At 34.1% G+C, this 24,697-nt stretch overlaps 1 protein-coding gene across 1 annotated transcript; it reads right to left on the bottom strand.

The window, feature by feature from the left end:
* Window positions 1–295: 295 nt before the first annotated feature.
* Window positions 296–3,721, bottom strand: LOC120084877 (G-type lectin S-receptor-like serine/threonine-protein kinase At5g35370). The gene is made up of 2 exons (XM_039040688.1): window positions 829–3,721; window positions 296–678 (listed from the first exon to the last, which is right to left on the bottom strand). The coding sequence occupies exon 1, from the start codon at window positions 3,719–3,721 to the stop codon at window positions 1,112–1,114; it is 2,610 nt and encodes an 869-aa protein (XP_038896616.1). The 3' UTR covers window positions 296–678; window positions 829–1,111.
* Window positions 3,722–24,697: the final 20,976 nt, after the last annotated feature.

The raw sequence follows: 24,697 nt of genomic DNA on the forward strand, positions 1-24,697 counted from the left end.
ATCATACAAAGCAACTAAATCCCTTTGAAACAGAGTTAACAAAAAAAAACATCATCTTCAAAACCGTATACAAATAATAAATATCTAATTCCGAAAACATTTATAAAGAGATATAATGTCTTAACTAGTGGTAAACTATGTCCAAATTTTCATTTAGATGTTCACATCATTTAAAATTTTTAATAGAATATATCAAACATCTTTGAAATCTTTTCACTAGAATAAGTAAACATTATTTTCTTTAATATCTACTCAAACATTTTCTATTCTCACGATATTTTGAAATTGACAAAAGAGAATCTAAACTTGTGGATTAGTGAGATATATTGGGGTTGCTTCTATTGAATCGAGAAATAGGTTTGATTGTCCATCTTTTTAGTATAATAAACAATTGGATGTCCGACTTGGACCTATATGACATGACCAGATAATAGAATATAACACTCCACCTTGTACATGGATCAAGCCTCTTCTCTGTCTTGTTATTCATCAAAGTAAGCGTAGCTCTACCTCCCTTGAGGCCAAAGATTCTCCCATCTTCTCCATTTATCTTCAGAGACATTTAAACTCGAGAAAACAGCGTATTGAAAGAGTACAAATTTCACCTGCCATTATACAGAGAGCCACTAAGGTGCGTTCACAAAATGAAGAAAACCCGCTCAAATGGCTTTTGTCCACCTAAAAGTAAACAAGGAGTAAGAGAACATCTTGCTAACAATGAAACCAATAACACAATGGAGACAACAGCTAAACAATTTGGGGAAAGAAACGTTAAATTAGGTCCTCACTTGATTAAATACTAATTAAAAACATAATATGGAAGTCAACCTGTTTAACGAGTAACAAAACAGGTTCGTAGAACAGCCTCTCAAATTTTGCAGAATATGCGAGTATGGTACATGTGAAGAAGCTCAATGATGACCTTCCGCAGAAGTATGTGTTTTATTTACTTGAAAAAGACTACAAGCCTTTACACGAGCTGTAGACTGAAAACCAATGACTTCCACTAAGCAAGATGTAAAATTACACATCTTTAGCCATAACAGATGGAAGTCTACATTACATAACTCTGACAGTTGTTTATGGAAGGTGCAAATAAGAATGAGACGTGCTATCTTGGGCCTGAGACCTGCTGCGAAGACATGTAAGAAAAAAAGTAGTTTGAGCCACTCATACAACTAGGGAGAGCATTTGCTGGTGAATATGTTACTGACCCATTTTGGTACCCTTCCTCCTCTATTGTTGAAGCTTCGGTGAACCTACGGCCATAAAAGCGCAAGAAATTCAATGACTCATTTCTCGGCTGACTTAAAGGAATCCCACCTTCCAACATGCTGACTACTGTATCCATACTAGGCCTTAGTGCAGGTTCCTCTTGAACACAGCACAAAGCAATGCAAACTAATTTTTTCACTTCTTCATATGTCACACGCCCCTCTAGCCGTGGATCAGCAAGCTCCAAGTACTTTCCTTGCTCATGCATCTCCAATGCAAATAAAGGAAAATAAACCAGTCCTAATCCTGTTGAAGATGATGATTGACAACCTGAACTATCACTGCCATCCAAGCTATGGTCATGGGATCGTGTTGTGCAATTTTTCCTCCCACTTACAACTTCTAATAGCACCATGCCATAGCTATAAACATCAGTTTTTTCTGAAATTGCTGAATTAGTGAGCCATTCAGGTGCAAGATAACCACGAGTGCCCCGCATCGTTGTAAATAGACCTGACTGTTCAGGTGCAAGGAGCTTTGAAAGACCAAAATCAGATATTTTTGCCTGAAAGGAGTCGTGCAATAAAATATTTTCTGGTTTGACATCACAATGGATGATTTTATGTTCACAACCTCTATGTAAATATGAAAGCCCACGCGCAGTCCCAAGTGCTATATCATATCTCTCTTGCCATTCTAGAACTGGTCCATTGCCAAAAAGGGTACGGTCTAATGAACCACGATTCATATACTCGTATACGAGAAGGCGTTCTCTTCCTTGGGCACAAAACCCTTTCAACTTGACCAAATTTGTATGGTGTATGTTCCCAATGATCGCAATCTCAGTGCAGAATTCTTTTTTCCCTTCAATGCCTAAATTTGTTATTTTCTTCACTGCCACAACAGTTTTGTCATGAAGTACACCTTTGAAAACTGAACCAAAACCCCCAGAACCTATCTGGACTTTAAAATTATCCGTTGCAACCTCCAGCTCTTCCATAGAAAACCTTCTAGGCAAACCTGGAAGAAAAAAGGCATCCAATTCTACAGAAGCACGTGAGCTAACACTGCCTAATTTTGTCTGTATTCTTTTTGAGATTAACCGTCTCCTCCACCAAAGGAAATATAGAGTTAATAACAACAATAGGAGGAACCCGGAAATTGGCAAGAGAATAAGAGCGGCCACTGGAAAATTTTGTTTTTCTTCATCATTGAAGCTTGGTGGACTAGAACCAACTTGAACTTTAATATAGCCCAGCAGATTGTTTACAAATGAACTACTTTGTCTGATTGACCCTAACCTGTCCTTGATCATGTAGCAAGAACCTGATGTATTTCCATAGAATATGCCCAAACATGAGCATTTCCTTGAACAGAGAGCTTGGCAGGATGAGATATTCACTCCATATCTAGCCGGCTCAGAGAAATCAATTGCAAAATATCCTATACCATACCCTAAACTCAAATAGGAAAAGACAGGTGATTTCATCTCATCTCCACTGCTAGAGGCGTTGCAAGGAGAAGCCAAAACGATGGAATGATCAATTGGTTTACAGCCCCAGCCACCCAAACTTGGTGGAATTGGGTGAAAACTTGATGAACAAGAACAACTAGGGCTGTCAGTTGCACTGTCCTCATTGCAAAGACCAACTTGACCACAAAAGAACGGAATTCGACAACTGTCAACTGGTCCTATGAATTCTTGTTTCCAACCAGCACTAGAAAAGCTCTTGACAATAAATTGGCCTGTAGACTCCAATTTAGCAATTCTAAAGTCGGAACGGGGTAAGATGACTTGAATTACAACAACAGAACTGTTACGAGCCAACAGATAGAGACCAGTTGAATTTATAATCATATGTTCCACTACAGCATTTGAGTTTATAAAAGCATTTGGATCCATGGACAATTTCCAATAGATTTGTCCATACCATTGCAGCAGAGCATCAGATGACGCAACTGAAAAACTATAATTACTGCTTGACAAGTCTGAATTTGAGATTGAGCTGAGCAGAACAGTACCAACAGGCAAAGATTGCCCAATTACAATGGTGTCAGTCGGATAACGGAAACTCTCCCAAAGGGAGACATTTGATCGATCAAGTAAGACAAGATTACCTATATCGGTTAGCCTCAACGCAAATACCGCTGCCTGTAATTGTGGAGTTGACCATCTGAGATTACCACCCACATCAGTTATGGAGATTCCCTTAACGGTAATATTAACATTACCAGTGCTTGATATGGGAGCATTGCGGTTAGCAGACCAGATGATTGTGTTGGAGGCCACGTGAATAACACAAAAGTAGAAGCTGTTTTCTTGAGCCAGAGGGTTGATAATTGCGGCCTTGTAAGTTTTATTGCGAGAGTACAAGAAGGCACCACCATTGTCAGCAAAGTTGATGTTGGAAGCCAAAAAATTTGGGTATATGAACTCGGTGTAGGATATACTGGAGACAAGAGGCAGAAAAAAGAATATTAAAGGGATGAACAATGGGGATCCCATCAAGGAAATTAGAGAAGACAGACACAGAAGAGGAGATCATTCAATGGTCTGATTGAAACTAAGTAGCTGTGTTTGTGTTCATTGAAAACTTGTTTCACGGCTAGTTGACTTCTGAAACTCTATCTCTATCTCTCTTAATTGATGGGCTAAGGTAGGCAATCATTTAGTTAGTACTTCCATCGGTTGAAGGTGCAACATTTTAAATATTCATGAAAGGTCACAACTCACGTCAGACAAATACTTAAATAATTTATGTAAATTTGACCAAACATCCCTTCTCCAAGATGTGCAATGCTATTAGGCCGACAAACACAACGCCCCTTTCTTCTAATAAAATATGCAAAATTTGGCATAAAAAATTCTACATGCTTCAATCAGAGTGATATATGATATTACCTAAAATTACAGCGTATATTAACAAACACGCAATCAAATTTCGAGAAAGAACATTTTCCAATTCTGATCAAGTGTAAGTCATACCGACCTTCAATTGGGAAGCAGAATGAAATGTATGCGTCCACCCGGAGCGTGAACGTGCTGTCACCGCCCATAGACGAAAACGACAGTATGGCTCGGCCACGTTCCAGTGAGTTGATCGCATTGGTGCAGAAAGAACAGGTTAACCTCGAAAACATCCATGATTGGAAATGACTTTTGGGGGTGTGGGGAGTATCAAGACATTCTAGATGAGAAGACTTTTAGGGGTGTGGGGGAGTATAAGACATTCTAAATGAGAATTCAACTTTTATTGGTGGTGGAAGTATAATTCAACTTTTATTAGTCAGACGGGCGGGTGGATTCGGGTAATTACACATGAAGGAAAAAGAACTAAATTTTTATTAAATCTTTTTATTAATATTTTGTTGACTATTCATTTTTTTTACCGTTAATGGATCGTTCGGTTTGTGACCGTTCGCGTCCTCCTCTCCACTACTATTTAACACAGATCGGACCTGTAAGAGAGGACATAACAACTCGATTTTCTTCTTCTGTTTTCTTCTAAATTCTTCTTCTATTCCGAGCATTCTTCTCATTGGTTCTAGTCCATTTTCCGACGAGTGCACGTTTGAATTTGGAGACTGCATTAACCTTGAGGAGCAACCGACATAGCGATTAGCACCAAGGTTGTGTTGTAATTGCTTTCAGGATAGTGGTTTCTCGACGATGCAGTTACCTTTCGTGACATCTATTCTAACAATCTGAAAATAATTAATCGGATGTCGATCAAGAATGGTAAGGTTCTCCCCAATTTTTCCAAGCTCGAACTACTGGATGGAGCAAATTATTGCTGCTAGTCTAAGAAATTATTGATCTTCTTCGAGCAGCTGGAGATTGATTACATCCTCACCACAGAAGTGCCTACTGATACCGAGAAGATGACCACTGTCTCTAATCCAGAATCCTCCAAACAACCTCTTGATATTTCTAATCAATCAAAGTATTCTTCCACAATTGATCCTGATAAGAACGAGAAAGACAACAAAATAGTCTGTGGCCATCTGTTGAATCATATGACAGATTCAATGTTCAATTTGTTTGTGGTCCAAAAGTCAGCAAGGGTAATTTGGAGTACGTTGGAGTCCCGATATGGAGGAGATGATGTTGGTCGCAAAAAGTATGTTGTTGGTAAATGGCTACAATTTTTAGATGACGGATGAGAAATCGGTAGTGGAGCAGATACATGAATATGAAAATTTTGTGGCCAACGTTTTGGTCGAGGGCATGAAAATGTGTGAGGTTCTCCAAGAAAATGTGCTACATGAGAAATTTCCCCCATCCTAGAGTGACTATAGAAATCATCTAAAACACAAAAAGAAGGATCTGACACTCTAGGAGCGAATAAGTCACATGTGCACGAAAGAAGCCAACAGACTAAAAGATAAGCTAATTTTTGGAAATCTAAATTTAGTTAATGCTAACTTAGTTGAATCTTCTACTATTAACAAGGATAGGTCCAAAAATCATAAGAAGCAATTTGGAAAGAATAATTCTTCTCAGAAGAATGAATGTCACAAAATTGCTGGTGGGAAGATTGAGAAAAAATGGATTTGCTATTTCTGTGGAAAACTTGGGCATAAATCCTACCAATGCAGTCAAAGGAAAAGAAGGCTAAATCAACACCCACACCACAAGCTAATCTTACTGAACGAGATGACGTAATCACTGCTATTGTGGAAGTAAACCTGGTGGAAAACAAAATTGACTGGATACTTGACATCAGAGCTTTGAGACATTTATGTTCAAATCGAGAGCACTTCTATGACTACGAGGACACTGCTGACGGAGAATGTGTGTTCATGGATAACTGGTGATGGAAAATTAGAAGTCAAATTATTCAACAATTAAAACCCCGTGGACGCAATATGCGATGCATGTTCTTAAGATATGCGTTGATAGTCACCCGTCGATGGTCATGCATTGGAACGATTATGCGTTAACAAATGTATGCAATGACCATGAGTTCTGTCACAAGTTTTCTTGCGCTCACGCCAAGTATAACGCGAACGCAAGTTTCTCGGATGATCCGAGGTTGAACACAAGGACTTATAGCACAATGAATGCGGTGATGTGCATGTGGCGGTTTAAATAAAAGAATGAAAGGGAGGTTGCTAAGTTAACCCTACTCCTACTCCTATCTAACAGACAACGCAATGAGAATATGCATGAGAGGTAGAGACACGACAACTTTTGACATGAAACAAATGAATAGGAAAGATAGATAAAATGCGGAGATGTTTTCATTGCAATATTTAAGAGTGACCGCAAGGGAAACCTTAGTCAACGTAAGCCATGCGATCATGCAACACACATACAATAGTAAACCACCTCTCGGTGCGAATGCTACGGCTTCTAATGCTAGAATGCATGCGATATATGGGATAAGTCTATAGGACCTACACATAAGCCTCTATTCTTATTTATGTGATGAAAAAATGAAACACACACAAATAAGGTGACCACATAATATCATTCCCATTTATAGGATGCATGCGATGCAGGTTGACAAACAGATCTTATCTCTACGGCTTCTAATTGCCGCATGTCATCAATAACTTAGCCACAACAAGAGTGCCTAGAAAAGGGAAGGTTCTTTTAAAATTAACCTATGGAAAAACTTTATCCTTAAGTAATGTATTGTATGTACCTTCCTTACATAGGAATTTGGTGTCTAGGAGTCTGTTGAATCGGACTGGGCTTAAGATTGTCCTAGAAGCTTATTGTTGGGTTGTATGTTCTAAAACTTGCAGTTTGTCAGATTAAACATATTCTATTTGCAATAAAGATGTTATTGAGATTTTGTTCAATAAAATTGTTATTGAATATGTAAATTGTACTAAATCTAATAAACTAAGATCCATGGCTTTATGTGGAGACATAAGAGTGGATCAAGTTCAAGTAGATAGCTAAAACAATCTAAAATATACGGATAAGATTGGGTACCTTATTCTGAGGACACTATCAGATGTGGCTCACTTTGTATTTAGTACAAACTATGTGATCCTGAATCGCTGATGTGGAGACATGCGAGTGAAGATGTCCTATGCAAAGAGTTTGTATAAGATCGAACCAAGAAATAAGTCACTCTTACTTTATAGCGATGTTTACTGTTTAAAACTGACTATTTCAAAGCGATGTTCTAGGTAACTTGACCTTAATCTTGAACTAACTATGAACTCCTGTTTATTTGGGATTATTCTTAGATTTGCATGGGTGAGGGTTGGCTCAACAGCGCCGGCTCAAAAAGCCTCCCATTTCAGGGGTAATATCGAGAGATAATTGGGGACATAGGGTGTAAGATGGAACTCATTCCTACCCCTTTTTTAGGGATAGTAGAGAGATTGTTCCCTTAAGTACTGACTCCGGGTCTTGAACAAGGGGCCACACCTTCTCACTGGCCTGAAAGGGACCCAGTTTAGTGATTGGATCACAAACTAATTGTTCATTAGAGGATCAGTGAGACTTAAAGAGCAAGATGTAATCTCGGGGATAAAACAACTTTTGACTCAACCATTATTACGAACAACCTATGAAACGTTAACTTATTGATTATGGTTATATCGAGTGGATAGAAATGTATCTATAGCGAAGGGAGTACGACTACGGGCTTTAGTGGAGTGACCTGATAGTTAATGAATGTTGATTAATTCGATTTAAAGAGTTTAGCCAATTAATTTTGGATCGTTGGAGCCCATGATCTGTCGGTCCATTAGGTCCCTTACTAGCTCATAAATGGATTAACCCTTAGAATAGCGTGATGAGTAAATTTGAAGTGTTCAAATTTAAATTAAGGGAATCAGTAATTATATACGATAAAATTATACGTTTAAATTATTGAATTAAACAGAATTGAAGAATTGGATAATATTTAAATTTGATTTAAATATTAATTACATGAATATGGATCTATGTTTGTAGAATTGGTGACTTAATAATTTAATATTGGATATTAAATTATTTTAATTAATTAAATAAATTTTATTTAAAATTAATTATTTGAATTAGTTTTATCTAAAAAAATTGAAATTTGAATTTTATGAAAATTCAAATTTATAAATCATTTTTTTAATTTAATTAAAATTGAATTTTAATGAAAATTCAATAAAGAAATTGATTTTAAATCAATTTAAAATTCACAACTGAATTTAGTGGGTCTATCCCACTTTGAACACTTAATTCTCACTATACTTTGACCTATTTAGTGTCATTCTCACATTAAATGAAATTGCCTGGGTTAGTTGGACAAAACTCAGTGGTTTTGGCTGAGGCTAAGGTACATGCAATTGGACTTTTGGCTGAAAATTTGGTTGAGGAAAGGTTCTTCAAACCTTGAACACCAAAAGCAGATTTCCTCTCCAACCTCCCTAAATTCAGTCATTTTGGATCCCACAATCCAATCTAAAGTTCTAGAGAATAGTAGAGAAGGTCAAGTGGTGGTCTACAACCTGTTAGAGAGGAAATTCCAGCTGGATTTGAAGATTGAATAGTTCGACAAAGGTATAATTTCAAAACCCTATGTCCTTTATTTGAATTAGCATGTTTCTTTACTAAAATTGATGAAATTAGAGTGTTTAAGATCCTAATTGTTTCTGCATGTTAAACGTCAACACCAACATTGACAAGGTTGTCTTCCTAAAAAATGGAGACTTTGTTGGTAATGGATATCTTGCTGATGGTTTTTTTGTACTGAATATTGTCCCTATTACAAATATGATGAATGCAACTGTTTCTAATTCTGCTTATATAGTTGAGTCTCTTGATATGCGACATAGTAGACTAGGTCATGTGAATATTGCATTAGTTACGAAACTTAAGGATTAAAATTGAGTAATGCATCTGAAACACATGAAACTAGTAAATGTCCTATTTGTGTAGAAACAAAATTTATCAAGAAACCTTTAAACCTGTTACATCTAGAAGTACAAAATATGAGATTTGACACTACGATCAAATCATATGGCTTTGAACAGAACGTTGACGAACCTTGTGTTTACAAGAAGATTGTTAACAAGACTATAATTTTCTAGTTTTATATGTTGATGATATTCTACTCATTGAAAATAAAATAGAATTCCTAACTGACGTCAATAGATAGCTAGCTTCGCAATTCCAAATGAAGGATTTGAGAGATGCACAGTATGTTCTTGGAATCCAAATAGTTCAAAATCGCAAGAACAGGACACTAATATTATCTCAGGCATCTTATATAGATAAGATGTTGTCTAAATATAAAATGCAAAATTTCAAGAGAGACATGTTACCTTTCAGATATGGAATTCATTTTTCTAAGGAACAATGTCCTAAGACACCTCAAGATGTTGAGGTTCTGAAACGAATTCCCCACGCATCAGATGTTGGAAGTTTGATGTATGCCATGTTGTGTACACGCCTTGACATATGTTATGCAGTTGGAATAGTTAGCAGATATCAGTCCAATCCTGGATATGATCATTAGACTGCCTTTAAAAATATTCTCAAGTATCTTGGGAGAACAAGAGACTATATGCTTGTGTATGGTGCTAAGAATCTGATCTTTATTAGATAAACTGGTTCTGATTTTCAAACTGATGTTGATTCTTAGAAATCAACTTCGGGATCAGTATTCACTTTGAATGAAGGAGCTATAGTATGGAGGAGTATAAAGCAAGGTTGTATTGCTGACTCTACCATGGAAGCGAAGTATATAGCTACATGTGAAGCAACCAAGAAGGCAGTGACTTAGAAAGTTCTTGACTGACTTGGAAGTGGTTTCAAATATGCATCTACTGATCACCCTCTATTGTGATAACAGAGGAACATTTGCAAATTCCAAAGAACCAAGAAGCCATAAGCACGAAAACCACATCGAGCTCAAGTACCATCTCATTAGGGAGATCGTACACCAAGGAGGCGTGATCGTCATGCAGATTGCTTTAGAAGACAACTTAGCCGATCCTTTTACAAAGGCCCTCTTGGCTAAAGTGTTTGAGGGTCATCTAGTGGGACTAGGACTACGAGATAGATAAATTTAGGGAAAGTAGGAGAATTAATGGGTATCTGATGCCTTAGTTTATTGTATTTATTCTCCTATACTCAACATTCTATATATTTGTATATTTGTAAACCCACTGGAGTTTAGTCCAAGTGGAAGTTTGTTGAGTTGTATGTCTTAAAACTCGCGATTTGTAAGGTTAAACATATTCTATTCGAAATAAAGATGTTATTGAGATTTTGTTCAATAAAACTGTCATTGAATATGTAAATTATACTAAATCCAATAAACTAAGATCCATGGCTATTACATGAGTACTTGAACTTTATGTGGAGACATAAGAGCAGATCAAGTTCAAGTAGATAGCTAAAACGGACTATAGTATATGGATAAGATTGGGTACCTTATTTTGGGGACACTATCGGATGCGATCCACTTTGTATTTAGTGTAAGCGATGTAATCCTGAATCATTCATGTGGAGACATGCGAGTGGTGGCATCCTATGCAAAGTGTTTGTATAAGACCAGACCAAGAAATAAGTCACTCTTACTTTATAACGCTATTTATTATTTAAGACTGACTATTTTAAAGCGATGACCTAGGTAACTTGACCTTAATCCTGAGCTAACTATGAAATCCTGTTTATTCGAGATTATCCTTAGATTTACATGAATGAGGGAAAAAGTGTCGGCTCAATAAGGTTCCCATTCAAGGGTAAGATCGGGTAGATAGCTGGAGACATAAGGTGTAAGATGGAAATCACTCCTACCCACTTTTTATGGATAGTGGAGAGGTTATTTCCTTAAGTACAAACTCTGGATCTTGAACAAGGGTCCCCACTCTCTCATTGGCTCGAGAGAGGCTCGGTTTAGTGATTGGATCACAAACCAATTGTTTATTAGAGGATTAGTGGGACTTAAAGAGTAAGATATAATCTCGGGGGTAAAATATCTTTTGACCCAGCCGTTATTACGAACAACTTGTGAAGGGTTGACTTATTGATTATGGTTATATCAAGTGGACAAAAATATATCTTCAGTGAAGGGAATACAACTACGGGCTTTAGTAGAGTGACCTGGTAGTTAACGAATGTTGATTAATTCGGTTAAAAGAGTTTAACAAATTAATCTTGGATCATTGGAGTCTATGTTCTGTAGGTTCATTAGGTCCCTCTACTAGCTCACAAACGGATTAAACCTTATAATAGCGTGATGAGTAAATTTAAAGTGTTCAAATTCGAATTAAGGGATTTAGTAATTATATACATTATAATTACATGTTTAAATTATCAAATTAAACGGAATTGGAGAATTGGATAATATTTAAATTTAAATATTAATTACATGAATAGGGATTCATGTTTGTGGAATTGGTGTTTTAATAATTTATTATTGGATATTAAATTATTTTAGTTAATTGGATTGTTTAATTAATTAAATAAATTTTATTTAAACTTAATTATTTGAATTAATTTTATTTAAAAAATTGAAATTTTAATTTTATGAAAATTCAAATTTATAAATCAATTTTGTTTTAATTTAATTAAAATTGAATTTTAATGAAAATTCAATAAAGAAATTGATTTTAAATCAATTTAAATTTCGAAATTAAATTAGTGGGTTTATCCCACTTTGAACACTTAATTCCCACTATGCTTTGACCTATTTAGTGTCGTTCTCACATCAAATGAAATTGTATGGGTTAGTTGGACAAAACTCAGTGGTTTTGGCTGAGGTTAAGGTACATGCAATTAGAATTTTGGCTGAAATTTTGGTTGAAGAAAGGTTCTTCAAACCATGAACACCAAAAGCAGATTTCCTCTCCAACCTCTCTAAAGTCAGCTCATTTTGGATCCCATAATCCAATGTATGGTCATAGAAAATAATAGAAAGATCAAATGATGGTCTACAACTTGTTAGAGAGGAAATTCTAGCTGGATTTAAAGATTGAAGAGTTCAACAAATGTATAATTTCAAAACCCTATTTCCTTTATTTGAACTTGCATGCTTCTTTACTAAAATTGATGGAATTAGAGTGTTTAAGATCCTAATTACTTATGCATGTTGAACATCAACACCAACACTGACAAGGTTGTCCTCACAAAAAATGGAGACTTTGTTGGTGAAGGATATCTTGCTAATGGTCTTTTTGTACTGAATATTGTCCCTATTACAAATATGATGAATGTAAGTGCTTCTAATTCTACTTATGTAGTTGAGTCTCTTGATATGTGGCATAGTAGACTAGGTCATGTGAATATTGGATCAGTTAAGAAACTTAAGAATTTAAAATTGATCAATGCATCTTAAACACATCTATAAGTACAGAATTACTAGAACGGACTTACTCTGATTTAGCTTATTTCAAAAACACCACAAGTAAAGGTGGGAAAAATAACTACATTTCTTTTGTTGATAATTTTTCTAGATATACTAAAATCTATCTTTTAAAGATGAAAGGTGAAGCTGGTAATATATGTTTGAAATATAAAGAAAAGTAGGGAATTAATTAGATAAGAAGATTAAAAGGTTAAGATCAGATGGAGGTGATGAGTACAATGATAATACACTTAAAGAATTTTGTAAATCAAATGGAGTTATTCATGAATTCACTGCACCTGATTCACCATAATAAAATGGTATAGCAGAACGTAAAATAGAAGTCTTAAGAAGATGGTGAATGCTATGCTGTTAAGTTCTGGATTGTCAGCTAACATGTAGGGGGAAGCTATGCTTTATGCCTGTTGTATTCTTAATATAGTACCTCACAAGAAACTGGATAAGACACCTTACGAACTCTGGAAAGGATATGCACCTAATCTCTCTTACCTAAGGGTGTGGGGATATTTGGCTAACGTACCATATCCTACATTCAAGAAACCTACGGTAGAATCTAAAACTTTTGATTGTGTGTTTATTGGTTATGCATAAGATAATGTTGCATATAGATTTATGTGCTTGAATATAGATCTGTATGTGAATATAGGGATGCAAAATTTTTTTAGCATGTTTTTCCATTGAAAAAGGGAAACACTAAATCTATTAGAAGGACTAATTGTGAGAATGGTTCTATTTTCATGCCTTCCTTGTCTGATAGTTTGCATGAACAAGAAATAATATAGCTTCTAGTAGTATGTCTGACATTGTAGATGTTAACGCCACGGATAGAATGCATGATACAGAACCTAGAAGAAGTAAGAGACAAAGAATTGTGAAAAATTTTGGTCATGATTTTTTATCTACTTTTTTGGTTGAGAGGCCAAATAATATAGATGATCAATTTGCATATATGTATCTAATAGATGAAGATCCTAAAATTTTTTATGAAGCCTTAAATTTTGTAGACTTTAGCTTATGGAAGGAAGCTAAAGAGTGAATTGGATTCTCTAATCATGAATCAAACTTGGAACTTAGTAGACCTTCCAAAAGGAAGTAAACCTATTAAGTGCTAGTGGATTTTCAAAAGGAAAATGAGGCCAGGTGGTTCAATTGAAAGATACAAGGCTAGATTGGTAGTAGTAGAGTATACACAAAAATAAGGTATTGACTACTTTGACATGTATTCCCCTGTAACAAAAATAGCTACTATTAGAACCTTGATTGCACTAGCCATTATCCATGGACTTCTAATACACCAAAAGGATGTAAAAACAACATTCTTCAATGGTGATCTAGAAGAAGAAATCTATATGGTACACCTTGAAGGCTTTTCAGTAGCCGATCAGGAAAACAAAGTATTTAAACTAAAAAAAAAAAAAAATCTCTTTATGGTCTTAAACAAGCTCCCAAACAATGGTATAAAATATTCAATGATACTTTGATAAACAATGGGTTTAAGGTAAACTCCTTACATATGTGTGTTTATTTAAAGTTGTTTGGAGTTGAATGTGTAATTATATGTTTGTATGTTGATGATCTTCTCATCTTTGGGATAGTACGTAAAACCAAATTTTTATTATCTTCCCATTTTGAAATGAGAGATTTAGGGGAAACTGATATAATACTTGGTGTTAAGATAAGAAAAACTGAAAATGGTTTTTCTCTGTGTCAATCACACTACATTGAAAATTTACTAAAGAAGTTTGACTGTTTTAATGATTCTTTTGCAAGAACTCCTTATGATGCTAGTATAAGTCTTAAGAAAAATAAAGCTGATTGTGTATCTCAGTCTGAATATGCAAAGATTATAGGTAATGTTATATTTTTAATGAACTATATTAGACCTGATATTTCATATGCTGTGAGTAGATTGAGTAGATATACACATAATCCTGATAAGGATCATTGAAGTGCTCTTCGTCGTTTGTTAAGATATCTTAAGGCAACGATGAACTATTGTTTGCATTTTAACAAATTTCCTACTATATTAGAAGGTTATTGTGATGCAAACTAGGTATCCGATAATGACGAGGTCAGTTCTACAAGTGGATATGTATTCTTATTCGGAAGAGGATCAATATCATGGAAGTCTGCAAAATAAACTTGCATACCCAGATCCACTGTGAAATTTGAACTTATTGCTCTAGAACTAGCAGGACAGAAGGTTGAATGGCTTATAAGCCTACTAGGGGATGTACCATTATGGGGGCATTAGTACTAATCTCTGTGCATTGTGATTCATAGGCTGCTATAAGAAGAATAGTGTATATAATGACAAAAGAAGACATATACGTCTTAGACATGGAACTGTGAAATAATTGTTTAATAGAGGAATTATTTCCTTGGAATTTGTGAGGTCTGAGAAAAATTTAGTTGATCCTTTGACCAAAGGCCTAGCAAGGAAAATAATTTTAGAATCACAAGTAAACACGAGGCTTAAACCCTTATAGGATTCTATAACCCTTTGTCTGAGTGGTCTGTTGCGATAGACTTGATGGTCCATAGTCCATTATGTGAGTGGTTCTAGGATGGACTTGACGGATAATACTAAAATCTTTGAATGACCATAGCCCTTTATTTGGGTGGTCCTGATGTGAACTTGATAGATAATGATGAAATCTTCATAGCTCAGTATTTGAGTGGTTTGTTTTTGACAGACTTGATGAAGATGGTCCTGACATGAACTAAGTGACTAAGTATTCAAAGCTCAGTTTAAGTGGTTTTTCTCTAACAAACTTGATGAAGCATTAACGTGATAGTGAAGATGTGACCGCCATCTATGAAAGAGTTTAAAGGTCTCTTTTTAGAGCTTTTATGGTGACCCGATGTGTTTGGCCATAATAAGCACACTTTATATTGCAGAATCGAGAGAAGGACTAGGATAAAACGTGTCATGGGAGTCTCAACCAATGTTATTGAAAGTTCAAAAGGTAACTTACTCTCTCTAAGAAGGTTGTTTCCCTACTTCACTGTCTATCAATTCAAATCGTTAGATATTGATGTTTAAGTTTGATCTCCTTTATTTGCTCATAATAGTTTTTTTTCAAATAATATTTTATATTGTTTACTTATTAACTTTTTTGTTACGGCCATTTGTAGGGAGGTTATTGGAAATGACTTTTGGACTTAGGCCCATAGGAAAAGTTAAGGGGAGTGGGAAGTTTTGTCCCACATGGATAGATTTAGAATTTACTAGAGGGTATAAATACCAAGTCATTCTAGATGAGATCCAAAGTGTGTTGGTGGTGGAATTATCAATATTTTGTTGTCTATTCATTTTTTTACTGTTAACGGACCATTCATTTATGACCATTCGTGTCCTTCTCTCCACTGCTATTTAACACAGATTAGACCTGAGAAATGAAACACAACAACTCGATTTTCTTCTTCTGTTTTATTCTAAATTCTTTTTTTATTCTAAGCATTCTTCTCATTGGTTCTAGTCCATTTTCCGACAAGTGCATGTCTAAATTTAAAGACTGCGTTAACCTTGAGGAGCAACCGACATAGTGATTAGTACTGAGGTCATGCCGTAATTACTTTTAGGGTAGTGGTTTCTCCACTGTGCAACTACTTTTCATAACATCTGTTCCGACATCAATGTCTTCTAGCAAATCAGATGATGAGTTTGAAGAGAAATCTTGTTGAAATTGCTACCCTTTGATAGACAAAAAATGATAGCAACGAACGGTCATGAACGGTAGTAGTCAGAAAATGGAATTCATCAGCTGCATCATCTTCTTCAAGTACGCTCTATTCTATAACATACTTTGTGAATTGTGAACATTTTTCTATAAGACACAAGGAATTTTCTTGCAACAATGACATCAGGACACGAGCCAAAGCATTTTCAGGAAGCAATGAAAGATTAAGAATGGTGAGTGGTAATGGGTAAAGAGATATAAGCACTTGAAGCTAATAAGAATTGGGAGCCACTGGATATATAAAATTAAGTACAAATATGATGTCAGCATAAAGTGACTTAAGGCATGACTTGTGATTTATGACAATCATCAAGTGAAAGGACTTGACTATAATGAGACATTTGTTCCTGTGGCAAAAATGGTGACAATTTGTACTTTTCTTGCAGTTGTTAAAAATTGTGAGGTACATCAAATGGACGTACATAGTGCTTTTCCATGGTGACTTGGATGAAGAAGTTTATATGAAAGTCCCTTCAGGTTTCAAAAACACAAATCCGAACATGATTTGCAGGTTGAAAAAGTCTTTGTATGGTCTAAAACAGGCTCCTTGATATTGGTTTACAAAATTATCAACTTCCTTGAAGAATCAATCCTATTAAGACTACTCTCTATTTGTGTTGTGTAGAGGGACAGACTCAAATCAACGTGTTAGTTTATGTTGATGACTTGATTATTGCAAAGAATGATACAACTGTATTGACAACTTTTAAAAATTACCTTGGAAAGTGCTTCCATATGAAGGATTTAGAACTGTTGAAATATTTTTTGGGGCTAGAGGTAGCCTGTAATTCAGAAGGATTTTTTATTTGCCAAAGAAAATACACGCTCGGGATAATCTCTAAAACTGGTCTTTTGGGCACAAAGCTTGCGACCTTTCCCATAGAACAAAATCATAATTTGGCTAAAAGAAAAGGCGAATTTCTTTCGAATTCAGTGCCATATAGATGCTTTATAGGGATACTGATTTACTGGTTTGTTGCACGACCTGATCTTGCATATTCAGTTCATATTTTGTCCCAATTTATGCATCAACCACGAGAGGATTATTGGAAAGCAGCTCTCAGAGTCGTTTGTTATTTAAAGAAGAGTCTAGGACAAGGAATTTTGCTTCGTATTGAGAGTGCCTGATGACATAGATTTTATGCGATGATATGCAATACTACTTCTAGATATGCGTTATTAATGAATGTTCTTGTAGTATGTTGTGCGTTGTCACAAGTTTCCTTGCGTTGAAACCAAGTATAATTTCACCGTAAGTTTCTCGGTGTGATCCAAGGTCGAACACAGGGATTGTTTTAGGTTAATTGCGTTATATTTGTGATATATGCGACCAGGGGTTTTTTCAAATTAATAAAAGAGTTTTGTGTACAATTGATTAAACATGCGATAAAGTAAAGTAAAGTGGTAAAGATGCGATAATAAGATAAATTGCAATAAAGTAAATTGCGATAAAATAAATCTAAGTTATGATGATACAAGATACAAGTTTCATGATACAAGATACTGTGGTCAAGGCTGGCTGTGAAGATTATACAAAGATCGTGTAATGCGGTGGCAAGTCTTATGTGCGACATAGAAAGAGAAAAAATAACTAATATAAATCGCGCAAGTTTCTTAATTGCGTTAAAGATATAAGTACTGTTCCGTTTTTCCCTTGACGTACACCTCTCGGTGATTGGCCGCGTTCCCACATTTCTGTGGTGAAACAAAGACGAACGTAATGAACGCAAGGTTGCTTCCATATCTAGAAGTACTACTCGCTTTAGTCAACGCATTCTTCTAACCTTCTTTCGATAGATCAGAATGACATCTTCACTTCTGCTCTCACAGGTGAAGATGTCGTCTAGCATGCCTTAGCTAAACACATTTATCTCTTTAACACAAATTAAGTTACTCGTTTAATCCATATTAATTACCAAGGTATTAAGAAAACTTCATGGAGAAAACGATTAATGGAAGAACGGAGATAGACAGAGAAGTGGAAATGGAAAGGATCAAGACATTCAATAACACTATTTAACGTCTGATACATGATTTGTGAATGAAGAGATTAAGAAGATGAAATACATTTGATGAATAGATTTAGAAACAAATACAAATAAGCGCCAACGTCTTGGCGCCGATCTGGATGGAGATTTGCTTGCCGATGTGGATGGATTGTGCGAAAGGATGAGCTTCCCTCTCAGGCTTGCTCAACCGGTAACAAGGATCTAAGCACAGAGCTTCACGACGGGGATTTGGCAGAATTACACTGAGACTCACCTCTCGGCCTTGTCTCTTCTCTTCTCAGATTTCTTCCGATCAGTACTCAGCTCAGCTTTTCTCTCTATAATCTAGCATCAATTAGCCCTCGTATCAAGTATACCCGCATCTAGTATATCTTCTCTGAATTCTATGGGGGTATTTATAGGTAAAAAGGTTTGACTCTTGGCTCGTCAAATTTGCTCAACGATTAGTTGTACACGTGTCACAATCCTCCGTGTTTGCGTTGCTCAACTGCATCTTTCGATCGGTTGCTCGCATGCGGTGTTGTTTTTATTACCGCATGCGGTTGAAATTCAACTCGGGATCGATTGTCGCATTGCACCGTCATTGGGTTGATCGTCTCTTTATTGTGGTTTGACGGGTGCAATGTGACGGAGATGCGTTATTCAGTTTCTCGTTGAGCCTTGATCGCAAGTGGTGACTTGGTTTTCTGCAAAACATAATAGAAATATCCTCTTCTACCATCTTGATGATGTTAGTGGGTGTAATTGCGATAATTCATAATTATTGTATTTCTGAGCTAATTTTCATACAATCGACGCAAATTCCTTCTCTTCGGCCGCAATATCTAGATAAGGCAGCATAAATAACTTGTTTTTCTACAAGTTATCAATGCCATTTGCTTAGAAGGTCGTGTGACTCAGATTGGGCTAGTTTTCCTCTCACGCGACGTTTTTTAACAAGATGGTTTGTGTTACTTGGTTGTTTTCCTATATCGTGGAAAACCAAGAAACAACAAATGGTGTCGAGATCCTCTGCAGAGATTGAGTATAGATCAATGATCAATAGTGTATGATTTAACATGGCTTAAGCAACTTTTAGGTGACTTGGATGTGCGACATCCAAAGGGTATGAAGTTGTATTGTGATAGTCGGCCTTGTATATTGTTTAAAACCCAATTTTTCACGAATAAACAAAGCATATTGAGGTTAATTGCCATTTTGTTTAAGATGTAATGATTGAGAAGATTGTCTGCTCGTCGTATGTTTCTACTAGAATTCAATTGGCAAATATCATTACAAAAGCATTGGAGAAAGCAAAATTTGAATTTCTTCTTCGCAGGCTGGGCGTTCAAGATAACCTCGCTCCAACTTGAGGAGGGGTATTACGAGTATTATTATTATTAATATACCTCTAAGATTTTATTGTGAATATATTACATTTCCTAAATCTAATTATGTATTTTAGGTAACAAACAATCTATAATTATGAGGATTTTTTTAGGAATTAATTTTATGTATTAAGATAACTAATTTCTTGTATTTTTTTTTGGTCAAAATCGTGTATATGGGTTTTGAAGGAAGTGAATGAGAAGATACAGAAAGAATGAGATTTTGGCACCACATCATATAATTAATCAATTTTATGTTTAAATTTAATAAATTTATTAGATGAGTGATCTTTTAAACCTATTCTTAAAAATTAAGGGATTAAAATGATCAATTTAAATCTTGGAGACTCAATGTACGTATTCTTGAAAACGGAGTGATGAAAAGGGTATTTTTTTTTCCTATATTTTTTATGTTTCTTTCCCATATACTTGCAGACATATATAATAGCGGAAACAAAGTTTGTCTCTCTCTTTTTTTAGAATAAGTAATTTAATTTTACTTTTCATTTACGTTTTTTTTCTTTTTGGTTTTTTTTTTTTTTCAATTTTAGTTTTGTATCTCTTTTTAATTTTCTTTTCAGTATTAGTTTTTCAGTTTTGAACTGATGCATACCATTTCATTGAAATTATACACATCATTTCATTAAAAAAAAATACAAATTATTTTGTTTTTCTTTGGCTCAAATTTTATTTTCAAAATGTTAAAAGGATGGTTTTTCTTACAAGAGATTAAAGTTTTTTTTCTTTTTAAAGAAAATTGGAAATTAAAGGTTTTATATTGAATTATGTCAAAATATAGTTTTGAGAATCCATAAACTTATTTTCTTCGATAAAGAGATAGCATTGTTATCTCGAGATTTGAAATTTGATTTCAATTACATCATGTGTACTTTAATTTTCTTTTCTGAACTCAATATGAGATGTGGAAAATTCGAACCTCAATTGAGTTATATTTGCTTTGACATATAAAAAATAAGTTGGTTGGTTAAATTAACACGATACTAGCATGGGAGGGGAGGGTAAAAATGTACTTTTACCAACTCTAAGTCATCAATGTTTTTGGCCCATTGACTTTTATGTACATGCCTTATTTTACTCGTCATATTACTAAAGTCATCGTTATCGAGTCTAGTTATTGAAGTCGCTCATTCTTGATTGAAAAAATAAGGTATCTTTTGGTAACCATTTGATTTTTTATTTTTGTTTTTTTATAATTAATCATATATCATTTACATTTCTTACCATGACTTGCATCAAATGTTAAGTAAAATGGTTGAATTCTTAATCAAATTCCAAAAATAAAAACAACTTTTTGAAAGCTATTTTTTTAGTTCTCAAAATTTGACTTGGTTTTTTAAATCATTGATGAAAAGCTAGGAAACACAAATACTTCTAATTGTGCAGAGAATCGGTATCAGATACGGATACGTTCAGATGTGTGGTAGATATGTGTATGATATGTAATTTGAAGTATCTGATTTTTTTTTTTAATTTTTAATTTTCAGATATGCGTATCAGCTTCTAGATACGTGAAGGAGATACGTGGGTCAATTTCTTTTTTTTCAAATTTAAGCCCAACCCACAACCCATTTTATTTTAGTGCATGTTTAGGAGTAATTTTAAAATCATCATAAAACACTTTTTTTCATTTTTAAAATCACTCAAAAACACACTTTTAATTACTCAAAATTAATTTAGTTTTTAATTTTACACTTTTAAATACAATTTTCATATCGTCAAAATTAGTTTTAAAGGATTAAACATGTTTCACCGTGATTTTGAAAATAAAAAAAGTGATTTCAATTATTTTAAAATCACTTCCAAACATAAAAGTCCACTTAAATTGAGCAATCTAAGACAAAATAAATAAAATTGAAAAAAAAAACCCGAAACGTAATTAAATCTTCATTCTTCACTTTTCTCTCACTATTCAAATCATGATTCATACCCCCTTCATCCTCAACTTCATTCTTCAATCTTCATCTTCTACTTCTTTCCTACTGTCTACACTAGTCACTCAACAATCACTCGACGTTACTGGATTGTTTTTCAAGTTTTCACTCTCTTCTTGGATCTACTTTAATCTAACTTAAAATAAGTATTATAACAATTAATTAGATAGATATATATATAACGTATCTTCAACGTATCCGTATCTTAGTTTTTTAGAAATTAACGTATCGTCGTATTGTATCGTATCCATATCTGTGTCTGTGCTTCTTAGGTGAAAAGTAGATAAAAAAAAGAAATTTGGAGATGGGAGTAGTGTTGATAAGCTTAATTTTTAAAAACAAAATGGTTACCAAATGGAGCCTAAATGTTTAAATTCACAGCCTAAATGTTTAAATTCACACTCTCCCATACTGTTAAATTAAACTAAAAAAACTAAATATGTCTAAGGATGTTAATCGTCAATGCTTTACTTGAATCAAAATTGAAAAGATTAGACATCGTTTGGTAATCATTTGGGTCTCGTTTGGTAACTATTTCATTTTTAGTTTTTGGTTTTTGAAAATTAAGCTTATAAATACTACTCCCACATCCAAAGTTATTCTTTTTGTTATCTACTCTTTATCAATGGTTTTAAACCAAGCAAAATTTTGAAAACTACAAACAATAACTTTTAAAAACTTGTATTCATTTTTGGAATTTGGCTAAGAATTCAACTATTGTACTTAAGAAATATGCAAATCATTGTAAGAAATGTGGAGAAAACAAGCTTAATTTTCAAAAATCAAAAACAGAAAAATGAAAATGGTTACCAAACGGGCCTTGATTTCGGTTTTTTGTTTATGAAAATTAAATTTATAGACACTACTTCCACCTACAAATTTCTTCCATTGTTATCTAATTTTTACAATGATTTAAAAAATCAATCCAAATTTTGAAAACTAAAAGAAGTAACTTTTAAAACTTGTTTTTATTTTTTGTATTTAGCTAAGAATTCAACTATTCTATTTTAAAAAAAATATATGCAAATCACTGTAAGGAATGAAGAGAAATAGACTCAAGTCTCAAAAACCAAAACAAAAAAAACGAAACGATTAGCAAACGAAGCTTTGAGAATATAATTAGTTTTTTTAGTACAACAACTACGAGGTGGGAATTGAAAATTCGACCTCTTAGAACAAAGAGCATGTCAATGTATATCACTAAACTAAGCCCACTTTCGCCAATATAATTCAATTTAATATAATTAAACCTTAATTTGAATTTTATAAACTAAACAAAAACATCATTGAGATATATCTAAAATATGAATATACTCAAGTAACCTAATAACCAAAGTGAATAATAGTATAACTCACTCGAGCATAAAAAAAGTGTTAGCAATCAAGAGATTTGTGGTTTGAATATCCGTCCTATCTTATCAATAAAGAAAAAAAGAAGAAAAAAAACTCAAGTGGGGGTAAATATATAATAAGCTATTGTAAACCATTTGCAGTCTAACAGTTTACCCAAATATTTAGTTTAGAAAAAATCAAATAGTTGTCATTTTAAATAGCAACGTGGAAGAAACAATTTTTAATGTTGGCACTACTTGAATATATTATTCTTTTATTACTTTATTATTGTTATTATTATTATTATTATTATTATTTCGAGATACTTAAATCAAACATAAAAACTAGAGATAACATAAATAAGCAGGTGCGATTTTTGTCGATCATACAGATAAGACAACATATTTGCATTACCATGACCACGAGACATGGACCTCAACTCAATATTCTAGCATTAAACAATTCAAAAAAAAAATAAAAAATAAAAAATAAGGCCAACCAAACTTAAAATTCAATCTGAGGATTAAAGTGGGTATGATTTAACTTTTTATGTATTTAATTTTGAAATAAAACATTTTAGAAAAAAAATTGAACTGTTTGGCAACTATCAAAATAGTTTTTTTAAACACTTTTAATTTTTAAAATGTATTTTAAATAGTTTTTATCAAAATAGTTTAAATAAAATGATTTTTTAAAAAATACTTTTTCTCTAATCAATCCAACACACTCAAAATATTATCAAAATAATCTAATTTTTTTAGAAAAATAAAATATGATTAACTTTTTCAAAACAAAAACCTTTTTTTAGGTACCAAGTCTTCTTGTTGGAGAAGAAATTTCGTCCAATAACAAAATGCCACGTGACTTCCATCCGGACATTTGATCACAATGAGGGGCTTTTCAACTTCAATGGTAATAAGATCTAGACCATGATCGATAAATTTGGCTGGAGGTTCGATTGGCTTTGAATCATAAATTGGATCGGGGAAGGGCAATATGGTGGACCTACTCAGAATTCTCTCTTATATTCTAAGCCATATACAAAGAGGATTGACAATCTAATGCCAAATGGATACCAGCCACTCAAGTTCCTGCAGTTTGATGGGAAGGGCAACCCAAAGCAACATGTTGCTCATTTCATCGAAACATGTGATAATGCTGGTACGCGAGGAGCTTTGTTGGTCAAACAGTTCATTCAAACTCTAAAGGGAAATGCCTTTGACTGGTACACCAACATTAAACCTGAAACTATTGATAGTTGAGAGCAACTTGAAAGAGAATCCCACAACGCTTTTACAGCACTAGGCGTGTCGTCAGAATGATAGAGCTCACTACCACCATACAACGAAAAGGAGAGCCAGTCATTGACTACATCAATCATTAGAGAGCATTAAGCCTTAATTGCAAAAATAGATTAACTGAATTGTCAACAGTGGAAATATGCACTTAAGGAATACATTTAGGACTTCTATATATCCTACAAGAGATAAAACCATGTGCCTTTGAAGAATTGGCAATCTAAGCTTTTGTTATGGAGTTAAACATTTCTAATAGAGGAAGCAACGATTTACTGATGCCAGAAGTAAAGAAAGAAAAGAAAGAAGTGAAGAGCATTTAGAAGGTATCAAAGGGTGCTACTAAAGAAACTATGGTCGTCAATACGACCTCTTTAAATTTTATCTCCAAGGAGAAAAAGATTAAGAAACGTCAAGATGGGGGAAAGAAAAAATGTCTGACGTTGAAAGAGAGACAAGAAAAAGTCTA

The sequence above is a fragment of the Benincasa hispida genome, chromosome 9, assembly GCF_009727055.1.
Source record: "Benincasa hispida cultivar B227 chromosome 9, ASM972705v1, whole genome shotgun sequence".
NCBI lineage: Eukaryota > Viridiplantae > Streptophyta > Magnoliopsida > Cucurbitales > Cucurbitaceae > Benincasa > Benincasa hispida.